We start from the raw sequence: 24026 nt of genomic DNA, 5'->3' as shown, positions 1-24026 counted from the left end.
CAGCTAAACATCCACCTTCGGCTCAGGCCAATGATCTTAGAGTCATGGGATCAAGCCCCGCTTGAGTAGGCTCCCTACTCAGTGGGGAGTCTGGTTCTCCCTCTCCCCTCTGCCCCTGCTCCCCACTTGTGTGCACTCTTGCTCATTTTCTCTCTTTCTTAAATGAATAAAATCTTTAAAAAAAAGAAAGAAAGAAAGAGATGTGTCCTGTGGCTATATAAGTTTGGGAATGACAGTGTCTACTCAGGGGATTCAAGGTCTTCACTGCAAGTCTTCTCAAAACTTTTAGTATGCTGGTGTGCGTGGTGCATCTCCTAGAGGAACTTAGAGAGCACCTAACTTCACCTCAGTGCTCTTTCTTGCAGACCCTGCCTCCAGCTCATGGGATTTTAGTGCAGTGGAGGAATGTAGTTTGAGAAACACTGGTATAGTTGGATTCATTGAACAAATTTTGCAGGAAGAAATGAAGAGTGCTGCTGAGGTTTTTTGTTTTTAATCTTTATCAAGTCATTGATGACTATATCAATGATCATAGTTTAGGTGGCAAAGTCACTTCATAGATAAAAAATTGACCTCTGTTTTAAAATTTCTTAGATACTCTGTTTAACGGGATGAAGTGATCCATGGTCAGACATTAGAAATATATTGGGTTTACTTTCCTGTGTACTTTTAGCTCTTGTTGCCTGTATCGTACTGTGACATCTTATTATCATGAAGGATCATAAGAATGTTCAAATAATTCCTGGTGATGTTCTAACCATGTCAGAGTTAAGTATACCTTTGGAAGATGTTTTCTATTGTGTCCTAGGCCAGCAATCTGATATCTATGAAAGCTGAGAGCGACTTACAAGGAATTTCCCATGAAGTTTTTCAAAGTTCTCCTGACAAAGCAGGAAGTTAATTGGATATGTTCAACCCGTACAAAGGTTTATAGTGTGAAAATTTTATTATCATGTGTAACTTTAAATTCAAAATTAATTTAAACAAGCAATTTGATAGGTTTTCCTATTCTTTTGCAAATATGCTATCTTTCAATTTCATAAAGCTTGCTCTTTCCAGTGGTACAAATTAGATCTTTCTGGCATTTGGATTTTCAGTTTTTATAAAATCTATTTTTTAACTGACTGTGGAAAAAACTTTATGTCCTATAAATACATTGGTAACTTCATACAAATGAAGCGAATTACTGAATAGCCTCTTTTCAATTTCTTGCTGTCCTACAAAGCAGGATGATAGTTTTCATCAGTCACAGACTTGTAGCCCCAGTTTTCTGCATCCAGATGCACAGAGATGATTTCTTTTAATTCCTTTACTAAAATATGTTAAGTTTGTGAATAAAGATAGGTTGTTGAGGATAAAGTGTAAATATGCCATGCCTGCTGCTGTCTTAGAAAAATTACTTCCTGGGGCACCTGAGTGGCTCAGGTGGTTAAGCATCTGCCTTCAGCTCAGGTCATGATCCTGGCACGGTCCTGAGATTGAGGCCCATGTCCGGCTCCCTGCTCAATGGGGAGTCTGCTTCTCTCTCCCCCTCTGCCCCTCCCCTGCACCTTCTCTCTCTGTCTTAAAAAAAAAAAAAAAGAAAGAAAACTTACAAAAACTTACATCCTTGTTTAAGAGGTGATGATGTACCACTTATGGTTGCAAGAAGACACAAGGTATGGAAATGTAGATTCTTTCACTATCAGTTCATGAAATGAGCGTTGTTCATTTACTTACGACATAACCCGTCTCTATTTAATAGGGCTGCTGAAGATTTATTGTTACAAATTCAGAAGAATTGCCAAGAGCCACAGAGAGAGTTGGAGGTATTAAAAGCAGCAGCAAGCAGCCTCCTTTCAAAACACAACAGTGAGCTGCAGGCAGCCGGAGACCTCGTGAGGGAGGCAGAGGTGAAGACCCAGGAGAGCAACCGCCTGGTGCACCTTGCCCAGGCCAACCTGCAAGAGTTCAATGTGAGTCTTCCTGAGGATGGTCTCCTTCCTTCTCAGTGAGAGCAGGGAGCCGCGTTCTCCTATGTCACTAATATCTGTTGGCTTCTTTTAAAAAACTGAGCCCCACGTACTAACTGCAGGACGTAGTGTCAGGCACTAACATTCAGAAGCTGGCTCGCTTTCTGAAGCCTCCTCAAAGATGATTTTTGCCGCAGGATAAGAAGCTACGTGTTCAAGAAGAACAAAACTTGACCTTGATGCTAATTGCCAGAGGGAGAAGATTGCTAGATGCTGTCACTACTCATTCAGAGGTGGCACGAGATGCCCTGGCAGTAAGTTACAGCTCAGAGAATCTTCACACGCCTCACACACATGCACATGCGTATACACTGTTACACAGATGCATATATACTCACGTTACGAACTTCTCTATGTAGCAGTTAGAGCGCCACCGGGATGAGCTACTTCTGTGGACTGCCAAAATCAGGCACCATGTAGATGATCTGGTCATGCAGATGTCCAAAAGGAGAGTGCTTGACCTTGTCTACAGAGCAGAGGACCACGCAGCTGAGCTCCAGAGACTAGCAGGTGCCCTGGTCAGGTGAGAGCACACCTTGCAGGAAACCCCAGGGCAGGTGGTCCATTGAGCAAAGAGCGTAAGAAGGGCTCTTCTGGTCACGGTGTTGAGTCCCTCTTCCTTTGTCTATGAATGAAGACTCCTATTTTCTTCGCGTGGCAAAGAGGATTTCCTCCCATGTCCGGTAACGCTAGTTTTCCTTCTGCATGTGAAAGAAAAATGCGTGCTGAACCAGAGACGAGTAAAACAAATACTAGCTGTGATATCAAGCCCGTAAGGCCTTGCTAAGCCCTCAGGGTTTTGTTAGGTTGGACAGAACGAAGCCATCAATTTCTTTACAGATCCCGTCCTTCTGGAGTGTGTGATTTGGCCGGCTTTATACGTGGAGGGAGGTTTGGTTGCCCACACTGGAAGACGCTAATCCCCTTTATTTTTGACTTCCTGAAGGTCTATTGTTATCTTACAGTTATTTTAATATATGTTTTTAGCATTTGTTAAGTATGTGCTCAGCTTGTTACAAAGTGCCTCTAAACGAGAAGCATGACATGAGTACAGTGGTTCTCAAATTTGTCTGCACTTTGGAATAGCCTGGGGAACCTCAAAAATATGGAGACATCTGTCCCCTTGCCCGCCTTCCTCTCAAAGGCTGTGACTTAATTGGTCTAGATGTGACTTGGGCTTTGTCATATTTTTAAAGATCCCCATGTTATCTAATGTACAGCTAATGAAGGAACTAGTGTTTCAGCCTTATCGGAGATGTACAGGATATTGTAAGTTAATTGGTAAGTTTATTTCTTTAAAATTTGTTTCAGGTCAAGGTAGAAAAAGTCTGGGCACACTGGGAATATGCTGTATGCTGCTGTGTGTTGGGTGTGTTTTGTGGGAGGGAAAAGATTGAGTAATGCTGCCATAAAAGATTAGCTCACACAATGAAAGCAATTAAAAATGATACGATAGAATGTATAAATCATGTGCCGCATTGAGTATTACCGCCTACACGCGCCATAAGAATCTGTAATAGAAAATAGAATTAGAATCTCAGCCTCTCTCTTTTCATCAGCCCTCATTATTTCCCAAAAGAGAAAAAAAAATCTGCCTTACATACATAGCCAGCACAGAACCCATATTACCTAGCACAAATAGTAAGAGCAATTTGGTATGATACACAAAATTAAATAATATTATCTTTTATTTATAAGTCACCCAATCTTGCCAATCAAGTAGTAACTGCTGGTGTCTGGTTTGGGAATCACTCCACTCGATAGCCTTAGGAAGAAAATGAAGTGAGTTACTCAGCAGGCAAAGATGTGTCAATTGTCAGATTTCATTTTCAAGATAGAATGAACTGGATGAAATTGCACCATTACCAGTTGGCAGGTTCATAAGTGATTCGCCCACTTGTAAGAGTGAAGTTCAGATGATTGAAATATTATCTAATCCTCCTCCAAGACCTCTGGTGAATGTCATCAACTTGGCCTGTGCCTTTTGGGGAACAGGATTCGACATCCTTACATATGCTTAGGGAAGCTTTTCGAAAATTAGCAAGTATGCAGCAGGAGAGATTGCAGCCAATGCAAACCCGCAGGGCAGCCCCCCAGACTATGCAGGGGGGTGGAACAGAAGTGAAAGAATGTTGTGGGCAGCTGGCGGAAACTGGTGGACCCTTAAAACCATGGAAAATGTCAAGAGTCCCTTCTTCGGGTGTTAATTAAGCAGCACTTCTGAGTGTTACGGTGACACTATAGCTACTGCTTACAAGGATTACATTTGGAGTCAGAAGAATCCCTACGTAGTTATTCCCTGTTAATACTTTCCCAAGGGTAGAAACTAGGGAGCTTTCAGGAATAAGGGGCAAGTCCCATTTGGCTTCTGCTAATATTCACAAATATGCTGATTACATAGTGGCCTTGGCAGCGTTAGACATGTGTCCCTGAATGCCACCAGCGCAACCCACGTCCATTCCAACATCCGGAGCCTGATTGAAGAGTCAGAGAAAGTGGCAGAAGATGCTCTCAAGACTGTGACTACAGCGAGCCTGGTGAGAGATGCCCTGGGGGCTGCCTTCCTTTCCTAGGTGCTGTGGGAGATTGTTCTAGAAGGTGCTGAGCAGAGATTCTGTGGCTTAAATTCATGCTTGTCCACATTCTTGTCTGCTGCGATATTTGTCTCTGGCATTATGTGATATAGGGTTTCATTACCTAAGGTCATAAATACTACTTTTTCTTTTTTAAAGATTTTATTTATTTATTTATTTATTTATTTATTTATTTATTTATTTATTGAGCACACATGAGCAGGGGGCGAGGGGCAGAGGAAGAGAGAGGGCCTGACTTATAACCTGAGTCTAAGCCAGCTACTTAACTGACTAAGCCACCTAGGCACCCTTTAAGGTCATAAATACTTCTTTACAAAGACTAGGGACTGGTGATGTGGAAAGGAGGAAAATCTCACAATTTTTTATAGCAAAAGGATAATGCTCCCTGATATCTACTTGAGACTTCCTTTCTTATCTCTGGAGAAATCTTCATTTAATGTCTGGTTTTTGTCTTCATATATTTAAAAATGTGTTCTTTCTCCTCAGCCATGAATTAAGACAATTTAAATCATCCCTACCCATTATCTAGTGAACTCCCATGTTGGGAACTAGACCAGAGGCTATTCTGATAGAGCTGCTGTCCCCATCTCCAGTGAGAGGCCACCTGCCCCTCCTCCACCCCCATTGCCTTGTTTAAGTTGTCCTGTTTCCCAGTTCTCAGAATCCCTTGTTTCTAATGGGAAAGTGGCTCTTCAGCGCAGTTCCAGATTTCTAAAAGAAGGCAACAGCCTGAGCAGAAAGCATCAAGGTAAGTTTCTAGCTTGGACTGGATCTATGAGCAGAGTGAGTATGAATCTTGAGCATACTGCTGGAACATTTTCCTTTCCTGGAGCAATTTGAAAGTGAACAATCCTTTGTCACAGTGACATTCCAATTTCCTATCATAGAAACATCATATAATTTAAATTTTTAAATTTTTGTGTTAGTGCTATCTCTTAATGTGTGGGTACCTCTAGTCTCCCATAGACTCATTAAGCCTTCTCTGTAACTAAATCCCCTATGCATGGCTTCAGCTCGTGGGCTGTCACCATTGCACAGTGTGTGTCAAGTTCTCTTTGGTTTCATGTTCTCCTCTATTCATCTTGCACTGTTTCACAGTTTCTTGAACAGTTGTATTATGTGTGATATATTCCTTTTGCCAGTTTTGCCAAACAGGGCTAATATAATGTTAACTTCATGGTAGCTTCTCATTAAATCATTATTGACTTCAATCACAATAGATTTATCAATTTCATAACAAAAATACCTATGCGGTTAGTTTTTCCTGAAGGGTTCAGTAAGCAGTGATTTGGCATATATAAGGGCTGCCGGTCCAGTAAGCACCACACAAAATGGCAGCAGGAATCAGTTGTATGAGAAAAACATACGAGTTTTAGAACATATACTTTTCACCTTAATATATTCTAATAGATCAAAAATATCAAGTCCTTTTTTATAGGACTAGAAAGTGGGCTGTAAACAAAGGCCCTTTCAGACCACTTCCATGCCCAGTACTGGATCCACCCGCAGCTGTCTGAGTCAAGGGCACGGATGTATGCATATTTTTTTGTTTCTCTGTGAGTGACACAATTTATGTCGTCATCTCACGCTAGAGAAAGTCCCTAATGCTGGATCATAGAGCAATTTAAACACAAACTCTAGCATCAGTATTGATGGGCTGTGGTCTCAGCTTACACGGCAAAAGGTATGTCAGAGGCCACCAAATAATCAACTTTCTGGCAATTAAAATTGTGGGCAGAACCATTGTGTTCATCAGGTATTTTATCCATAATTCATTTTTTTAACCATGTGTCCAGCATCAAGACATGACTATGTATTATGAATAGAAATATTAAAAGTAAAAGCTTTGATCCAACAGCTTTGATCAGACTTGAAGGAGGCTGAGTTGAGCACCTGTCCTGTGGTGAGAGGGTGGGGAGGGGGAGTAGGGGTGCCCTGAGGCAAGATTCTCAAGCACAACAATGTTTTACAACCCAGAAAGATAGATAAGATTTAGATGTGGACAGGAAGTTAGTGACTAAGACTGCGGGATTTAAACCCAAGTCTTCACTGAGCTCTAATTAAATTGGACATGCAATTTAAGAAGAACTATTAGGGAGAAGTGCAACAAGCAAAAGAGGAAAAAAAGACCAAGCAAGCTGAAAACACTCTTAATATGTATAATGAGTGATGCTAAGACTTGTTGGAAAAATTTCAATATTGGGGGGGGGGGTGTCTCTGTAGAAAGCCATTGATTCTGTGGATGGTCAGAGTGATGAGGGAAACTATTGCCTAGACAACTTTTGAGTAGGCTCCCCTTAAAGAGGACACTTTCCCCCCTTAAACAGGTATCACATTGAAACTGAATGAATTGAAAAATACAGCAAATAGATTTCAAGAGGATGTGGATACAATTACTAGGCAGACCAATGAATCACTCTTATTACTCAGAGCAATTCCTGGAGGTAAGTGGAAAGGGGGTTCTTGATTGAATTAATGTTTCCTCATTGGAAAGCCATTACACAGGAGCAGAAGGAAGTCCTGCTGCAAGCCTGATTAACCGCCCTTGCTCAAAATCGAGACCAAGATGGATAGAGTTTTTACCTGCAGAGGAGTAGGACTTGAAAGTGAAGATAACTATGCTTTAAATAACTCCAGAGCACCTGCATTGGAATGCTAGAATCCTACTCTGAAAAGCAAACGCCTTGGGAGACTTGATGCTACCGTGAATTGCTTCTTTTAAAATGGCTTGACATGTCCCTTGAATGAAAGGGTCATTCAGAGAAGTCAGCAAGGAGCTGAATGTTCCCGCTCTAAGGGAAGATGCTAGATTCATTATAAATGTGGGCAATTACAGAGCTCTTGCTTGGTGATCTTCCTTCATGAGGCAATAAAGCATTCTAAAATAAGCTCATAAATCACATGAGTATTGATGGTTTAGAGCTGCACTATCCATTACAGTCCGAAATAGGGATACCTTTGTAAAGTGTAATACAAATGAATCGATCTGTAGTGCATTGTTTACATTCCCTCAGCCTTCTCCTTTTTTTCTTAATAAGCCTTACAAGGATTATTAAGAAAACAAACAACTCCAGAGTTCTCTCTGCGGATTCCCCTTGCACACGTGGGAACTACTGTGGGGAGCTGGGCTTGGGCCCTTTGGACTGCCCTCTCACCTTAAACATGGAAGCGTTTTCTGACTTGAAAGTTTTTCTTTCTTTCTTTCCTTCCTTCTTTCTTTCTCTTTTTTCCTCCCCCCAGCTTTTTTTTTTTTTTTAAAGAACACATGATGTATGTTGATTAAACACTGAAAAGTGCCTTTTTAGGGGTGCTTGGATGGCTCACTTGGTTAAGTGTCCAACTCTTGATTTTGGTTCAGGTCATGATCTTAGAGACGTGAGATTAAGCCCCATTCGGGCTCTGTGCTGGGGATGGAGTCTGCTTGAGATTCTCTTTCTACCCCTTCTTCCAATCCCCCCGCCCTTAAAAAGAAAAACACCTTTTTTATTTGGAAGTAATTTCAAACTTACAGAAAAGCTGCTGTAAGAGTAAAAAGAAACCTATGTAATCTTTATCCAGATTCCAGTGTTCATTTTTGTCCTATTTGTGAATGGATACTTTAAAGATGAATACTACTGCCTTTAAAAAAATCATCATGCAGATTTTCTAAAATAACTGAACTCTACTTTATTGATAGTGACCATTTAGTCTCTATTCTGCTGTTCCGTCTAGCAGCCAGTTGACACTGTGGGCAAATACCGCTTCCTCTAGCCTATGACACGCCCATCTTACCTACAAATTTAAATTCCCCAACTTTCTTATCCACACACAAAGTAGTTTGAAGAAGGTATTTAATGAACATGAGAAGGGAGTGATAGAAGGGAGAACAAATAAAGAAGTTTAGCTTATTAACATTTGAAAATCTGAGCACAGGTGATTAGTAGGTGCTTTCATGATCTCATTGCATATTGAAATTTCAATACAGAGGATTGTTACCAAAATTATTTCATTGGTTCCTAAAAGGGAGCAGAAAGGCATAGCGTATGCAGTCTTAATACCATCATTAAAAACCCAGAAGCCCCATTTGTCTTCAGCAGCCAATAAGAAATACTGTAACATGTTTCCATGAAACGTTAACGTTTATTGTGGTTTCTGGTTTTCCCCCATGTATAACCACAGGGGTGCGTGCTTGCCTATAAATCTATTTCAGGTGTCAGAGACAAAGGAACCAGAATCAAAGAGCTGGCCATATCTGTAAATCAGAGCGCGGCAAACACTCTGAAGAACGTGGTAGGATTAAGCCAGAAACTGTTGAACACATCAACTGACCTGTCCAGGGTTAACGCCACCTTACAAGAAACCAACCAACTTCTACAGGACTCCTCAATGACCAGTACGTCATGGTCTCCCTTCCCATTAGGAAAGCTTGCATTGTGAGATTTTGAATTTGCCAGGTGTACGCCGGTGTCTTGTTGACAAGCAGCATTCCTACAGAATAAAAATGCAGTAATATCTAGATTTACATTTATCAAGAAAGAGAAGGGCCTTGGGTAATGCTTGGTGCTCGTGCATTTCTCATATGCAGTTGACCCTTGAACAACACAGGTTTAACTGTGCAGGTCCATTATACACAGACTTTTTTTTTTTTTTTTTTTTTTGCTGTTGTTAAATGAATATATTACAGAAAACACGTTTTCATTATGATTTTCTTAATACCATTTTCTTTTGTCCAGCTTACTTTATTGTAGGAATATAGTATAGAATACATGTAACATACAAACCACGTTAATTGACTATTTGTGTTGTTGGTAAGGCTTCCAGTTAACAGTAAGCTCTTTCTGAGGGGTGGGGGTTCTTGGGGAGGCAGAAGTTATATGCATCTTTGCATCAAATCCTTGACGTTTTGGTAAATACAGTTGATACTTGAAGAACTCAGGGGTTGAGGCATTCAACCGCCATGCATGGATTTGATTATTAGGATAGTCTATTTTACTCAGTGCGTTGGTAATATAGAATTCATTTCTCCTGTTTCCTCTCTGCCACCAACTTCCTTGCGGCTTGATTCTTGCTAGCTCTGCTAGCTAGAAGAAGAGTTAAAGATGCAGAAACACAAGCCAGCCTTTTATTTGATCGGTTGAAGCCTTTGAAGATATTAGAAGAGAACCTGAACAGAAACCTTTCAGAAATCAAACTGCTCATCAACCAGGCCCGGAAGCAAGCAGCTTCTGTGAGTGTGGGCTTCTGTGCATGGTCTCAGGGGACTCCCATAGAGGGGACGGTCGCCCCGGTCCCCTGGACTGCTAATGACTCAGCTCTTACCTCCTACATTTCTCACAGCCCTGTCTGTAGTACATTTAGAACTTTGTGTTAAGTGTATTCACTTAAACATATATATTTTAAGTAACAACTTATGACTTTTATTCATGATGCCTATGCTTTTTTCTCGAAAATGCCTTCTCTTGCCCTGGACAGTATATTTAAGTATATTTAATTAGTCTCATTTTCTTTGTTTTTTGTTTTGTTCAACATGTTTCAAAACGTTGTTAGCAAAGAGATCTCATGTCTTTATGGAGATTGATAATTATAGCCTAGACATAACAATCCACAAGTATTAGTTAGCAATCCTAGAGCTCGTGGCCTAAGTGTTTACGTCTGAGTTTCCTTGGCTGAGTATGGCATTACGGCCATCATTTTACCAACCCGGTGTTAATAATCCAAGTATTCCTCAGAATGTTTGCACACTATGAGCCTCATTGTCCAGGAGTCTGATACCATAGTCTGTACACACACAAATGCTCACCAATCCAGGTCACTAAATGCATAAAACACTTGACAGCTGGACAAGTACAAACTGGGAAAAATGTTTTACAGCATTCCATAGCATATGGCATTGGTTGTGCTCTATAGGAGAGGCATTTCAGGGAAATAAAAGACTTTCAAGAGAATATACAGTTGCCACACTACTGGGGATTTATGGAAGACAAATGTGACCTCTGGTCTCCTGTTCATCAGCCTGATCCCTTCTGGCTAAGAGAAAGGAGTTCTGGAGTCTTCAACTCCCCCCTCCCCTGACTGGCCTCAATATTGAAAATGGCTGTAGGTTGACATGAGCCCTGGTTTCTGGTTTAACTTTCAATTAAAGCCACCAAATAAGCATACGCTGGATGCAAGTTTCTAAAAGCTCTGATTAATACAAACGTATAATCGTTAAAGCTAATATAAGAAATATATGCAAATACTTACTTGGAGAAATGTGTAGTAAGTACAAAAGTTGCTCTATAAATATTTGCTGAATGTATAAATAGATTATCCCTTCGTTTATGTGACAGATGGTCATCAAATATCCTCCCTGTGTCAGGTGTAAAGATTCCAAGCTAATCTGGATAAGCTCCTTGTCTTAAGGAATTAAGTCTCACATGAGTGAGACCATTTCCTACATCACATACTCTTCAAACTTCAAGACTGACTTTTCCATATTTAAATAGTTCACCAAATAAAGTAATTTTCATCACCACCTGATCTTTCAGTCTATGAAACACAAAGTATTATGTTTAATCAAGAAGAGGAACCTTGCCTTCCAGTGAAAATCGGTTATGGAACAGCACTTTTGAACTCCTGGCGTGCTGCCGACGTGTGTCACTAAGTGATTAGGACACCTCCCTTTCCTCTTACAGATTAAAGTCGCCGTGTCAGCCGACAGAGATTGTATCCGGGCCTACCAGCCTCCGATTTCTTCTACTAACTATAACACCTTAACACTGAATGTCAAGACAAGTGAACCCGATAACCTTCTCTTTTACCTCGGGAGCAGCACCAGTGTGAGTATGGTCTTGCAGAAAGTAACAGTGAATCTCTTATGAATGTGTGTATTTCCTGAATTGGCAGGGTTTTTTGATGGAAAACAAAACAAAACAAAAACAGGGCCCTGGTGAAATCACTAATCTTTCTAAGGGAGCTAAGCTCTTGTGTGAAACTAGTGGCATTAAATTAAAAACACACAGGACAAAACTGAATGCATGCGAGGAGGGCGGCGATTTTGAGAGGGTCTTAACTGCTAGCTGTGAGGTAGGATTTCCTAATGTCTTCTGCAACCTCTTTAGCCACCGAGTGTAGCCGCTGGTATGTAAAGTGGATCTGGGTGGTGGTTAGCAGGAGTGGAGGTGCGTACCCTATGGGGCATATCAGAATTGTCCAGCCTCACTCGGGTTCTTCAATGCAACAAGAGTCCAGTGGTTCCCATAGGGGCAAGTCCCCTGTGGAAGACCACTGACACCTTTGGCTGCCAGTGGGAATGGGTCTGAACTCTTGGGATTGTGAGAGCAGAAATATATTAAGAAGCACAAATTCTGAAACATTCTTGGGAACTATGGTGCAGAATACATGCAAGTTCCTGATAGGGGATTTCATGGCTCCTGTCTCACTGGGTATTTCATGTTTGTTTATTGCCTTCTCAGATGGAGCAAATAAATAAATAAGTTCAGTGTGTTCCCTCATGTTTCCTGTAGGCTACCGTTGACCCCCCAGTGAGTGTTCTTGGAGAACTTTCTGGAAGGCACTGTGGAGGGCCATGCAGAGCAAGGGTGGTGAGGCACTGATATCCAAAGATGGCTTAACCGTCTCCAACACTCCGTCTAGAACACTGATGTTCTAGCTCCAGTGAGGGGGCGCATTTAAAGACAAAAGACAGGGTTTTTGTTTTGTTATCTAAGAATAGGGAAAATGCCCTAGGAGCTCATTCTCTAACATGTTTGGGTAGTCACACAACAATTGGCATGAAAACTCATCCCAGCTCATGCCCGCACCCCAGGCTGATTTCATGGCGGTGGAGATGCGGCGAGGGAAGGTGGCCTTTCTCTGGGATATGGGCTCCGGATCAACGCGGTTGGAATTTCCAGACTTCCCCATTGATGACAACAGATGGCACAGTATCTATGTAACCAGGTAGCAGAGAAAGTTCTCTCCACCTGTCTCTCTTTTTCAAACTGTATCTTTGAGGTTTGTAATATGTTTGTCACATCATACAATAGTCTTTGAAACTTCCAGGAAGTCAGATTATAATAAAAGGACAGATCGTTGGTTTAGTTTAACTATAGAATTAAGGGCTTTTTTCCCCCTTTATTACCGAAGAAGTGAACTTTGTTACCACAATCAACAATCATAAGAAGAAAAAGGTTGAAAGTTAGTTACCTTTAGAATGTTGGCTCTAACGCTGAGAGGGCCAGCCCAATACATTGTGTTCTCCCCAGTAGAGCAGAACCAGGGGCACCAGGGTAGAAATTCCATGTGGCAGGTGGGTGTGCATGTAGAAGAGGATGGAAGGGCAGGATCCAAGAAGGGAGTGTGGTTTCCTAAAATTCAGACACAAGGCAAAATTCATCCTCGTAAAGCCCCTCTCCAGAGGGATCTCCTTTTAAGCACTTTTGGGTATATCTTTTTACTTGTCCATGATATTATGGTTTGTTGCTGATGGTGTGTTATTGCTGGGAATCCTTGTCTTTTGCCTTGTTATTTATGGAAATGGAGTAACATTGAAGACAGTAGACTGTTTCAGATAGGAGTTGACTTAAGTAAAGAGGTAGCATGATGTAGTTTATGATTTAGAAGACCTTCTCAGGCAGCCCGGGGGACTCAGCAGTTTAGCGCTTGCCTTCAGCCCAGGGCGGGATCGAGTCCCACGTCGGGCTCCCTGCATGGAGCCTGCTTCTCCCTCTGCCTGTGTCTCTGCCCCTCTCTCTCTCTCTGTGTATGTGTGTCTCTCATGAATAAATAAATAAAATCTGAAAAAAAAAAAAAAGGCCTTTTCCACAAGGCTTTGTGAACCAACTGGGGTCGGGGTAGGCAAGAGCAGAAGAAGTGGGGGACCGCTTCAGGGAAGGTGGGGAGAAGCAGCTGGAGACTGTGGATAAGGGTGTATATCTGCTGACAGACTTACAATACTCAAAGTGTTCTTTTTGCAATTCTTTGTGACCCTTAGATTTGGAAACATTGGCTCCCTGAGTGTAAAGGAAATGAGTGCAATTGAAAAGCCACCAATGAAAACAAGTAAATCCCCCGGAGCAGCGAACGTCCTAGATATAAACAACTCCACACTAATGTTTGTTGGAGGGCTCGGAGGACAGATCAAGGTAACATTCCCTGCGTCATCAGAACGGATCTGATGGGCTACTTTCACCTACATGTAAAACTAGTATGTTTAAATTATTGATCATCTCCCAACAGATGAATACTTCTCATTTCCATTATCTTGCTCAATGACGGTAAATTTGCAGAGTTGGGCTGGTTTTATAAAGCAAAGGATCCTGCTGAATAAAGAGCATAAATGGAAAAGAAGCCAGTGGTTCATTTTGCTATCTGAATTTCTTTTCCAGGACTGGCACAGAAAATTCAGTATTTTGCATTCCTTTCTGTAATTTCTCTTACTGCCATGCCCACTCTGGTGGTAGATTAATGCTATTTAGTGTTAGCACCAGAGCCGGTGGTATTTATTTTATTATACCGGTAGGCTATCCCCTTACTGGATGGGTTGAGTCACCTGGACTTGGTTCGGGGCTCTGAGAGTAAGGGTGTCGGTCCCAGCCAGGCCCCTGCCACTGACCAACATGCTCTGAGCTTCTGTTTCCTCATCTGTAAAAGGGGCTCCTCTCTGGGGACCCCGGAGACTGAAGTGATCCTTGAGATCCTGTCTGGTGGTCACTCATTCCAAGATTCCACTTAATAATTGCAAGGAAATCCAGTGATTACAACCCAGCCATTTTTCTGAGTGTTGTCTTCTCAAACTTTGGATGTTTGACTTGAGCTCCCAGGAGGGAGTTTTGAGCCCACGAGAATGTATTCCTTTCCCCCCCAATCCACGTGGGGTGTGTTTGCTTTGTTTGTTTACATCAGAAGTCACCTGCTGTGAAGGTCACCCATTTTAAAGGCTGCATGGGGGAGGCTTTCCTGAACGGACAGTCCATCGGCCTGTGGAACTACATTGAACGGGAGGGCAGGTGCCACGGCTGCTTCGGAAGGTAATGCGCCCCCCAGTTTAACCCGCGGGGTCCTGAGCATCCGAGAGCTGCTGAGAGAGTTCTCGTGGGCACCGCGGTGGCGTAGAGCTCTGATGTCAGCGGGCCTACCGCAAAGGAGAGGATGTGGGTCAGCCGCTAACAGAAACATGGGAATTATTTTTAACCTTTAAAAAGTAGTTTTCACTGTGTCTCCTATGCTTCCATCATGGATCATCTAATTGAGAAGCAGCAGACATCCTCTCAAACCAGCTTCTGTCTCAAAGAGCCACAGGGAAGCCTTAGGGAAGTCACTGCACATCTTTATTTTGAAAATACCTCTAAGGATGGGAGAATTTCATTTGTGCTGCCCATTTTTATAGATCAGTCCTTCCCCATTCCTAAATTCTATAATTCTAGAAATTAAATGCCCTTGGCAATGGAGAACAAGTACCTGACATCGTTTTTGCGGATATTGATATAACAGCAGGCATTTAATGACCATCTCACCGAGCTCAACACCCCATGCCCGTTTTGCTTTCTAAAAAAGCAGCAGCAACCCCAGAAGTGTACCAGACCTGTTTTCTAGCACTTTAGTAGTTGAAGACAATAGATTGCTTTTGCCATTAGAGAAATGTAAGATCTGATATAATTCTAACGGGCTGCTCTGTCCAGGTGGGTACCCTGTAATTATCAGTGAGCTGTGACAAGGTCAGTTGCAAGCAACTCCCATTACAGTTAGAAACTCGTGGGCGAGTTTTCATTTTGTTAGATCTGTTTTCTCTTAGGGCCCGTAGCTTGGGATTCTGTGGTTTGAGCCTTTTATTTGCTTCTTTGCCTTAACTTAGCTTGCTTTCAAAGTCATGACCAGAAGCTTGGTTATTGGAGCCTTACGACTGAACAAAACATTAGCTTTGGAATCGAAGTTTCAAGCTCCCTCTCGGTGACTTTGTAGTAAGTCACTTCACCTCGTGGAGGTTTGATGCCTTCTTCCAGGAAAGGAAAATGAAAATCATGTTGTCTTACCTCCCAACACAATTACGTTTACACTTCATTCCTTATTGAGAGGCCATCAGAACCCCTAATATGCTAATGAGCAGTAACCTTGACCCTGGGACAGGCTGGACTTGCAGCATCTCAGACTCACTTGACCCCAAACTTTTTAAAAAAACAGCATTTCAGAGTTGCTTATATTCCAAAGAACATACTGTGGCAGATGCTGAGACAGACACAAGCTGGCGTTTTCTATGTTTGTAAATTGAATGGTCTTCATTTTAGGCAACTGTCCCTACTCATTAGACGAAGACTTTAGCGCAAAGAATTAACAAATGAATTTTAGTAAATGAATCAATTTTAGCAGAGCAGGTGATTAGAATTTGATGGGCTTTGGACCTTTCGGTGTAATCTGCCATTAGTAAATCATTGGTGTGGTCCACTGACGTCCTTTCGATTGAAAAAATGATTTCCTCAGTAGGAGCATTTACCTTTGACTTAAATTACAAGTAAACTAATTGAATTTTTTGCTTTTTTATTCCTCTTTGAATATATACTTCTACTTCCTTATGTGTCACCAGCACAATTATAAGCGATCTCTCAAATTCTTAAAAGATATTACAAAATAAGCTACTGATTCTAACAGTTTTCATCTGAATATGGAACAAAGAACCCTTTTTATTTAATGAACCGAACTGTATTGTCGTGTTGCCTATGAGTGGACGGCGTGCCAGGCTGTGCAGCTGAGCTTAGGGACAGGCCAGTCACCTGTGTCCTGGGCCCCCTGCTGGCCGTGTCCACAGTGGCCGCGGGAGTTGATCCCCAGCGTCTCAGGGTGTCGGTGTCCGGGAGGGATACCTGGAGGGAAGCGCAGAGGAAGGAGCTGGGGCGCTGGGGCGAGTGGAGGCACGGGTGGCGAGGCCTGGTGGGCCCGGGGCGTAGGCGATGCCCCGCTTGCTCTCACAGGGCTGCCCCAGTGCTGTGGCTAGGACGGTATGCGTGACCCCCTCATGAGCGAGCGCTGGCATCAGAGGTCTAGTGAGGCTTTAAGGCTCGGCCCAGTGGGCGGTGGCGGGGAGGGGGTGCTCCCCAGGTCGGCCTGACTGCAGGACCCTCTCTCGGAATTGCTGGGTGCTGGAACAGAGCTCTCCACGAAGGGCTGTTGGCCACCGGCTTCCCTTTGTCCCGAGGCAGGGGCCTAGAGCTGCCCCCCGAGGCCCACCTGGGGACAGGCCCCTGGGCTGACTGGCGAGGCACGTGGGCCTCATGGTTATAGGGACGAGTCCCAGAAATGTGTCATTGACTGGGAGCAAGAACCTTCTCAGGAGACATGCATTCGGACACTGATTTGAAAGCATCCCTCTTGGTGGCCACGTCACTTGGCCAGGCCCTGCTGATGGAGAGAAGCCAGAAGCAGAGCTCACATTCCCCAGGACAGAGAGTTCCTGGGCTCTGCAGAGGGAGAGGGTGTGCACAGCGGGACAAGACAGATTTCTGGAGTTTTGCTTGAAACCCTGTGGCTCCACCATTTTCTTGGGTGTGTCCTTGGACAACGTACTTAATCTTTGAGGCTCGGCTTTTAGTAGGCACAATGGTGACCCTTCAGGGACCTCTGAACAAAGCAGAATAATCAGAGCTAAGTGACGTGACCATCTAAGTGCCAAGCACGCTTAAAGATCTTTACATGTATTAAATCATGTATAGCCCTTCCTGAGAGCATCTATTCATTTCCTTATTTTATAGATGACGGGAATGAAGCACAGAGATGTTAGGTAACTTTTCCAAGATCACACAGCTAATAAATCGGGACAAGGATTTGAACCCCAGCAGTCTGGTTGTAGAGTCTGTGTCCTTCGCTGCATGAAACTGACCGGCCAAAAGAGCAGTGGAACATGCTTGTAGGAAGTCACAGATTTCAGAATGAAATCATAGAGAATTAAGCCATAGTATCTTGATGCAGAGTGCATTTAAGTTATACTTCCTAAGAGGTTGAAAAACAGAAATCTTTAGAAAAAAGCAGGACCACGGGAAGCTGTCAATTTGTAACCCGAGGTTTCATAAAGCACTGCTATTTTTGTTTTGTTAATGGAAACAGTATCACCCTTTGGTTAGTTGTCCTGCTCGGAGATGTGGGACTAAGCTTGGTTATTATACCTTCAAATGGTAAAAGTGCAAATTCATATCCTCCCAAAATACCTAAATCCAAGTTTTGACTCTGAAGCCCAGAAATGTGTTTTTTAATGTATTATGATATGCTCCAGATAAACTTACTTTATAATCGAAGAGTGAATAAAGTCAGCCTTTTGAAATATGGAGGAGACCAGAAAACACTTTGACCTGAGAAGTACTGAGGTCTGTTTTAAATAACTTTGTCATAAGCTCATCCTGCAGATGTTTGAGATTGTTGTTGTTGTTGCTGTCAGTGATCTTTTTTTTTTTTTTTTTTGAAAATGGTCCTTCTGCTACATTGGTACATACTTGTTCTCTATCATTATTCCAGTTTAGCTGAGGTATTGCTTAAAACCAGCAGATGGTGGGATGCCTGGGTGGCTCAGCAGTTTAGCACCTGCCGTCGGCCCAGGCCGTGATCCTGGAGTCCTGGGATCGAGTCCCACATTGGGCTTCCTGCATGGAGCCTGCTTCTCCTCCTGCCTATGTCTCTCTCTATCTCTCTCTCTCATGAATAAATAAAATCTTTAAAAATAAATAAATAAATTTAAATAAATAAATAATTAAAACAAAACCAGCAGATGGTGATAAAATGCTAATATAAAAATTACTCTGAAAGCTTCAGAATTAAGAAAGGGCAGTGACTTTAAGGAAATTAGAACAAAATAAAAATTGACTTGATAAGTCGAACTATTGTTAGCAGTTACCATCCTTTGGAGACTTTTCTACTTACTACAGTGAACACTGCCTGCATTAACTTTCTTTTCCTTAGAAAGCAAGCAATTGGCATTTGTCTTGTATAATCTTGTGGCAGGCATATTTTAAGTTATGACTTACACTTGTTATCAAATTATGGACATAATAGCTCTACCACAGTGTCTGTGAATACCTCAGTTAAGGTACCATTTCTTCTCTTTAACCACCTTCCTGAGACTAGATTGTCTTTCATCTGCTCTGCTTTGCAGCCCCCAGAATGAAGACTCTTCCTTCCATTTCGATGGGAGTGGGTATTCGGTCGTGGAGAAGACGCTCCGGGTGACTGTGACTCAGATTATTATGCTTTTTAGTACCTTTTCACCCAATGGGCTTCTTCTCTACCTTGCTTCAAATGGCACTGTAAGTATATACAGTCAAATTGCTATGAAGGTATTTATGTTTAATGACCGCTTTATAAGCATATATAAATATATACATATGTATGACATACTATTTCCCCATTTTAAATAATTTATTATAAATTCACTGAAGAACCTTTGCAAAATACAGGAGAGCACCAAGTAGAAAACAGCCTTCCTATTGTTTATAGATATCAACAATATTTATTATTAAATTTTGACTTTCGTATATCTTGTCCCATGTTCACTCTGGCCTTCTTTGAATTCCATCCACAGGAATTTCATGTTATTCTTATCCTATTGTGGGGGTGATTTTTCTTAATCTTCTAGTTGTATTTTTAGGGCTGGCCCATTTGTCAGTCTAAACAAAAAAGATACAAAGATTGCACTTCCCTTATTGAATTGGAGATTTTGGCAACCATGTGTTTGTCTCCTCCATATCTGTCTGGTAGACTAGAAAGTCTTCCCAGACACTTCAGTTTCCTGAGACGAGACCTCTGAATGTTGAGCCAGCTGGTTTTAGGAGTTTGACTTCGGAAGGTTTCTACCATCCACAACTTGCAGGGAAGGGAAATCTGTGAGAATGTCGTCACCCCGGGTAACTCTTTTTTCTTCTTCACAGAAAGACTTTTTATCCATCGAACTGGTGCGTGGCAGAGTTAGAGTTGTAGTTGACCTGGGTTCAGGGCCTCTTGCTCTTATTACAGACAGACGCTATAACAATGGAACCTGGTACAAAATCGCCTTCCAGAGAAACCGGAAGCAAGTTAAGTGAACATGAGGACAATGAGATGTTACAGGTCACCTTGTAAAACCAGGAATACTTCCAAAATCAGGGCGCCTGGGTGGCTCAGTCCATTAAGTGTCTGACTCTTGATTTTAGCCCAGATCATGACCTTGGGGTTGTGAGATTGAGGTCCGCATTGGGCTCTGTACTGGGCATGGAACCCACTTGGGATTCTCTCTCTCCCTCTGTCCCTCCTCTCCCATGTCTAAGAAATTAAAAAAGAAAGACAGAAAAGAAGTCCTTCCAAAATAAGCAGGCTTTATTTACTCTAGCTTCTTGGCTACTCTTGAATTATATTCTAATAGAAAGCCATTGTTTTCTTTGAAATACTAAGAGCCAGGGTTCACATTTTGCTGGAGGAATATAATTCTATTTTTCTGTGGTTTCCAAATGCATTACCTAACATTGCTGAATTGGAATCAAAGATCAAATCCATTCTCTTTCCTGCCACACACATACTGCTGTCATTCAGTGATCTGTATTCTGTATTCACTGGCTTTTATATAGAGGATTTTCATGTGTCCTTTATAATATCAAGAATACTCCCTGGTCAAATGTGCAGAATGTGAAAGAATTTAAAAGAATTTATAAACAGACTTTGTTTTTACCTTAATGTAGAAAGTGATTTTCATTTTTCTGTCTCTTCTTTTTAGGATTCCTAGCAGTTATTGATGCATATAATACCAGTTATAAAGAAACCAAGCAAGGTGAAACTCCAGGAGCATCTTCTGATCTCAACCGTCTAGATAAAGATCCAATTTATGTGGGTGGATTACCTAGGTCAAGAATTGTAAGGTATATCACATGGTATAATTGTCATGTCTGTGTTGCCAAGTGTGTTAGGATCCTAGGGCTGCTATAACAAGGCACCACAAGCCAGGGGGCAAACCACAGAAGTGTGCTCTCTTTCAGCCCTGGTTAAGTCCAAAATCAAGGTGTCAGCAAAGTTGCTTCCTTTCTGATGGCTGTGAAAAGAATCTATTCTGTGCTTCTCTCCTAGCTTCTGGGAACTTCAGGAATTCCTCAGCTTGTGGATGATGTCATTCTCTCTGTGTCTTACTACATTGTCTTCCCTCCCTGTGTATCTTGTCCAAATTTCTCCTTTTTATAAGAACACTGGTCATATTAAACCAATCCTAATGACCTCGTCTTAACTTGATTACATCTGTAAGAGACCCAAATTCCAAATAAGGTCACATTCACAGGCTAGGACTTCAGGCATCTTTTGTGGGGGACAAATTTTAACCCATAGCCATTTTGTTTCAAACCACCGTCTGTCATATTGATTGGGACATAAAGAAACCCTTTTGCCATAAAATTAATGATTTTCTATTTGTTGCCTTTAGAACATCTAAAAATTGTTACTAATTGTTACTAATATTATACTATATTTGAAGACCCCACTTCCCATCACCAGTGGTTCTCCTCCCTACACATTTTAGAATGGTAGGATCTTTTTCAGGGCAAAAAAAATCATGCTCTCTGCGGACTTGTCTGGATTTCTCCTTTGTGTGGTGAGAATGAATAATGTATATGAAAGTTGAAAGACCAGCATCAGGAAGTTGGAAGAAAGATGGCAGGGAGGCAATGAAGTGCTTTTGTAATACTACTTCATGTTTAGCTTTGTAACTTTTATTATTTTTTAAAGATTTTATTTATTAATGAGAGACACAGAGAGAGAGGCAGACACATAGGAGACAGAGGCACAGGGGGAAGCGGGCTCCATACAGGAAGCCCTATATGGGACTCGATCCCAGGTCTCTAGGATCACCCCCTGGGCTGAAGGCAGACGCTTAACCACTGAGCCACCCAGGCATCTCTAACTTTGTAACTTTAATAATTGGCATAAGCTCTTCGTTATTAGCTTTGTAACTTTAATAATTGACCCAAGGTCACTGTCCTCAGTTTTATAATTTGGGATTGGACAAATTAAGCCCTAAGATCCTTTTACACCATTAAAAAAACAACAACAACAAAAAAAAACCCAACTCCTCTGTGAAAGGTCAGTAGTCAAGGCAAGATGGATTCCAGGGAGTAGGATTATCAAATGTCCAAACGGAGTCACCCAGCCCAGTGGTCTTCAGATAAGTGAGTAGCACTATCCCATTTTCCAGCCTCGTTCTTGCACGGAATCCTAATAAGTTCCACAAGAGTGTAGCCACTCTGGTTGCTGTACATTGAGTAGGCCAGATCCACTCCTCACAACTTCTCTTTGCCAAAAGTTTCTGGAAGTTCCAAGGAACACAGTTTATAGTCCCCACACCCCTCCCCCACCTTGGAAATGAATTATACCTTAGGGGAGTTAGTCATCTGCCCCACATCTTACTCCTCTGCCAAAATGGAGCCAGGACTGGAAGCCTGTCTCCTAATCCCCGATTCCAGATATCATTTCCTCACACTGTGGTATCGGGTGGGTGCTCCCCTAGCAACAAGCTGTGTTACAGCTCATCTGTACTGAACCTAAATGGACACCATGTAGCACTGGAGAAAAGGTCTCATTTTCTAGGAAGATATCCCAAATCACTGACTTTTATGCTAGAAGGAACTTGGGTATCTATCAAGCCCAGCCTCTGCATTTACAAAGGAAAAAATTAAGATCCAGAAAGGCTGAAAGCTGCCCTAAGTCATGTAGTTGCTTATTGGTTTACAGCTCATTGCTCAACACAGAGGGAGAGAAAAATGAGATGGGAGTCTAACTGGAAACCATGTGACTTCAGAGTTCTCCTGTGACTAGCTGATGCTTCAGAGTATAACTTGGAGATGTTCAGTCTCCATATTTCAGAAATGAGAGCTTGATCACATGACAGCCTCACCCCAGCCATCAGTGTGGCAACTTCTAGTAAGAACAAAATGGCACTGATTTGGAGTAGAAGAAACAAGATAATCCTAGACTTCACCAAATGCAATTATTTCCTTCAAGACAAAGTTTAGGACTATGTAGTTGAACAATGGCCAGTGACTTCTGGAGCCATGTGATCCTAGGAAATAACACTGCCCCACACCTACTTCTATGGGAGGCTTATCTCCGTGTCCTACCCTACATGAAAACTGGATTTCAGTCAATGTGCCATTGTTTCCTTATGACGGTATACTGTCTTTCTTATAATTGGCCTCTGTTTTAATGAGTATATTTGAATTGCAGTGACTATTATACTTTCCCTTATTATTTTATCTAGGTAGCCATTTAGTCTCATTCACTAAACTCAACCTCTTTCCATGGCTCTATTCATTTGACCTGATGTCTTCACCATCAGTATCCTTCTTAGAGGGAGACCTAGACATTTCTGCAGAATGACATGTAGAAGCAGATCTTCACTTGTAGATGCATTTTTATTCCTTCTTTCAAAAATGGAGTTATAAAATCCAAATTTTGTTCTCATGCCCTTCCTTACAGGAAAGGTGTCACCAGCAAAAGCTATGTGGGCTGTATCAAAAACCTGGAAATATCCAGATCAACCTTTGATTTACTCAGACATTCCTATGGAGTGAGAAAAGGCTGTATACTGGAGGTGAGAAGCATTTTATCAATATTGGAATGAGTTTCTATAAATGTTCACTGACTTACCAATATAGTAAAGTAACCAAATCTAAGCCAGCAGGGGGGATGGGAAAGAGATGATGGGGGTATCAGTGGTAACGCCACCATGGGCGATTCAGCATTCAGTTGGGCCTGATGGTGCTCTTTTACCTCTTTTGCAACTAGCCTATCCGAAGTGTTAGCTTCTTGAAAGGCGGCTACATTGAATTGTCACCCAAGTCTTTGTCACCAGAATCAGAATTGTTGGCAACCTTTGCCACCAAGAACAGCAGTGGCATCATCCTGGCTGCCCTGGGCAGACATGGGGAGAAGCAGGGTCATCTGCAGGCCCACGGGGTAAGTAGCTCAAATGCTATTGCTATTCAACCACAAGCTTAGGAAGGAAATGACTTCGAGAAACACTAGGTGGAAAATGACCTAGTCATGAACATTTATTGTAGCTATGAGGCCAGTTGTTTATGAGTGTGCGTTTCAATAAGTGGAAGTTACACTGATGTCTTTTCCCTATTATTCCTCAGAAATCGGTGATTTCTTTGTGTTACATGATCCATTTTTCTTGTCTAGCTACTTAGAAGAAAGATACCGTCTACTTCTAATTCTTTTCAGACTCATTCGGATAGCACAAACTGAGCTTTTTTCCACTTTATGATTGTTATTCTTTATTCTAATGCTAAGATCAGGAATCCTTAAGTTCTACATAGTTTGGTATACTACTACAAGAAGCAAAATTTTCCTTATCTACAAATAAGATTGAAAGGAGCAGAAAGATAAATGTAGCCTGTGATAAGCACAGTGGATCATCAGTAGAAGAGAGAAGAGTTGATGGTTTTCCATATTATTCTATTTTAAGAGC

General features: G+C 41.9%; 1 protein-coding gene across 1 annotated transcript in view; it reads left to right on the top strand.

Moving 5' to 3' along the window:
* Nucleotides 1–24026, top strand: part of LAMA1 (laminin subunit alpha 1) — a 155273-nt gene that overhangs the window by 115711 nt on the left and 15536 nt on the right. The window contains exons 37-53 of the mRNA XM_038543810.1: nt 1745–1955; nt 2150–2266; nt 2372–2535; nt 4414–4549; nt 5261–5354; nt 6934–7050; nt 8796–8978; nt 9658–9812; nt 11260–11403; nt 12393–12526; nt 13560–13710; nt 14471–14595; nt 18699–18849; nt 19471–19615; nt 20289–20430; nt 23030–23144; nt 23339–23509. Of these exons, the coding sequence (XP_038399738.1) occupies nt 1745–1955; nt 2150–2266; nt 2372–2535; nt 4414–4549; nt 5261–5354; nt 6934–7050; nt 8796–8978; nt 9658–9812; nt 11260–11403; nt 12393–12526; nt 13560–13710; nt 14471–14595; nt 18699–18849; nt 19471–19615; nt 20289–20430; nt 23030–23144; nt 23339–23509 (2455 nt within the window). The remainder of the gene's footprint in view (nt 1–1744; nt 1956–2149; nt 2267–2371; nt 2536–4413; nt 4550–5260; nt 5355–6933; nt 7051–8795; nt 8979–9657; nt 9813–11259; nt 11404–12392; nt 12527–13559; nt 13711–14470; nt 14596–18698; nt 18850–19470; nt 19616–20288; nt 20431–23029; nt 23145–23338; nt 23510–24026) is intronic.

Source organism: Canis lupus, chromosome 7, assembly GCF_011100685.1.
Source record: "Canis lupus familiaris isolate Mischka breed German Shepherd chromosome 7, alternate assembly UU_Cfam_GSD_1.0, whole genome shotgun sequence".
NCBI lineage: Eukaryota > Metazoa > Chordata > Mammalia > Carnivora > Canidae > Canis > Canis lupus.
Note: the sequence above shows the minus strand (reverse complement) of the source record. Positions and strands in the feature narration are given on the sequence as shown.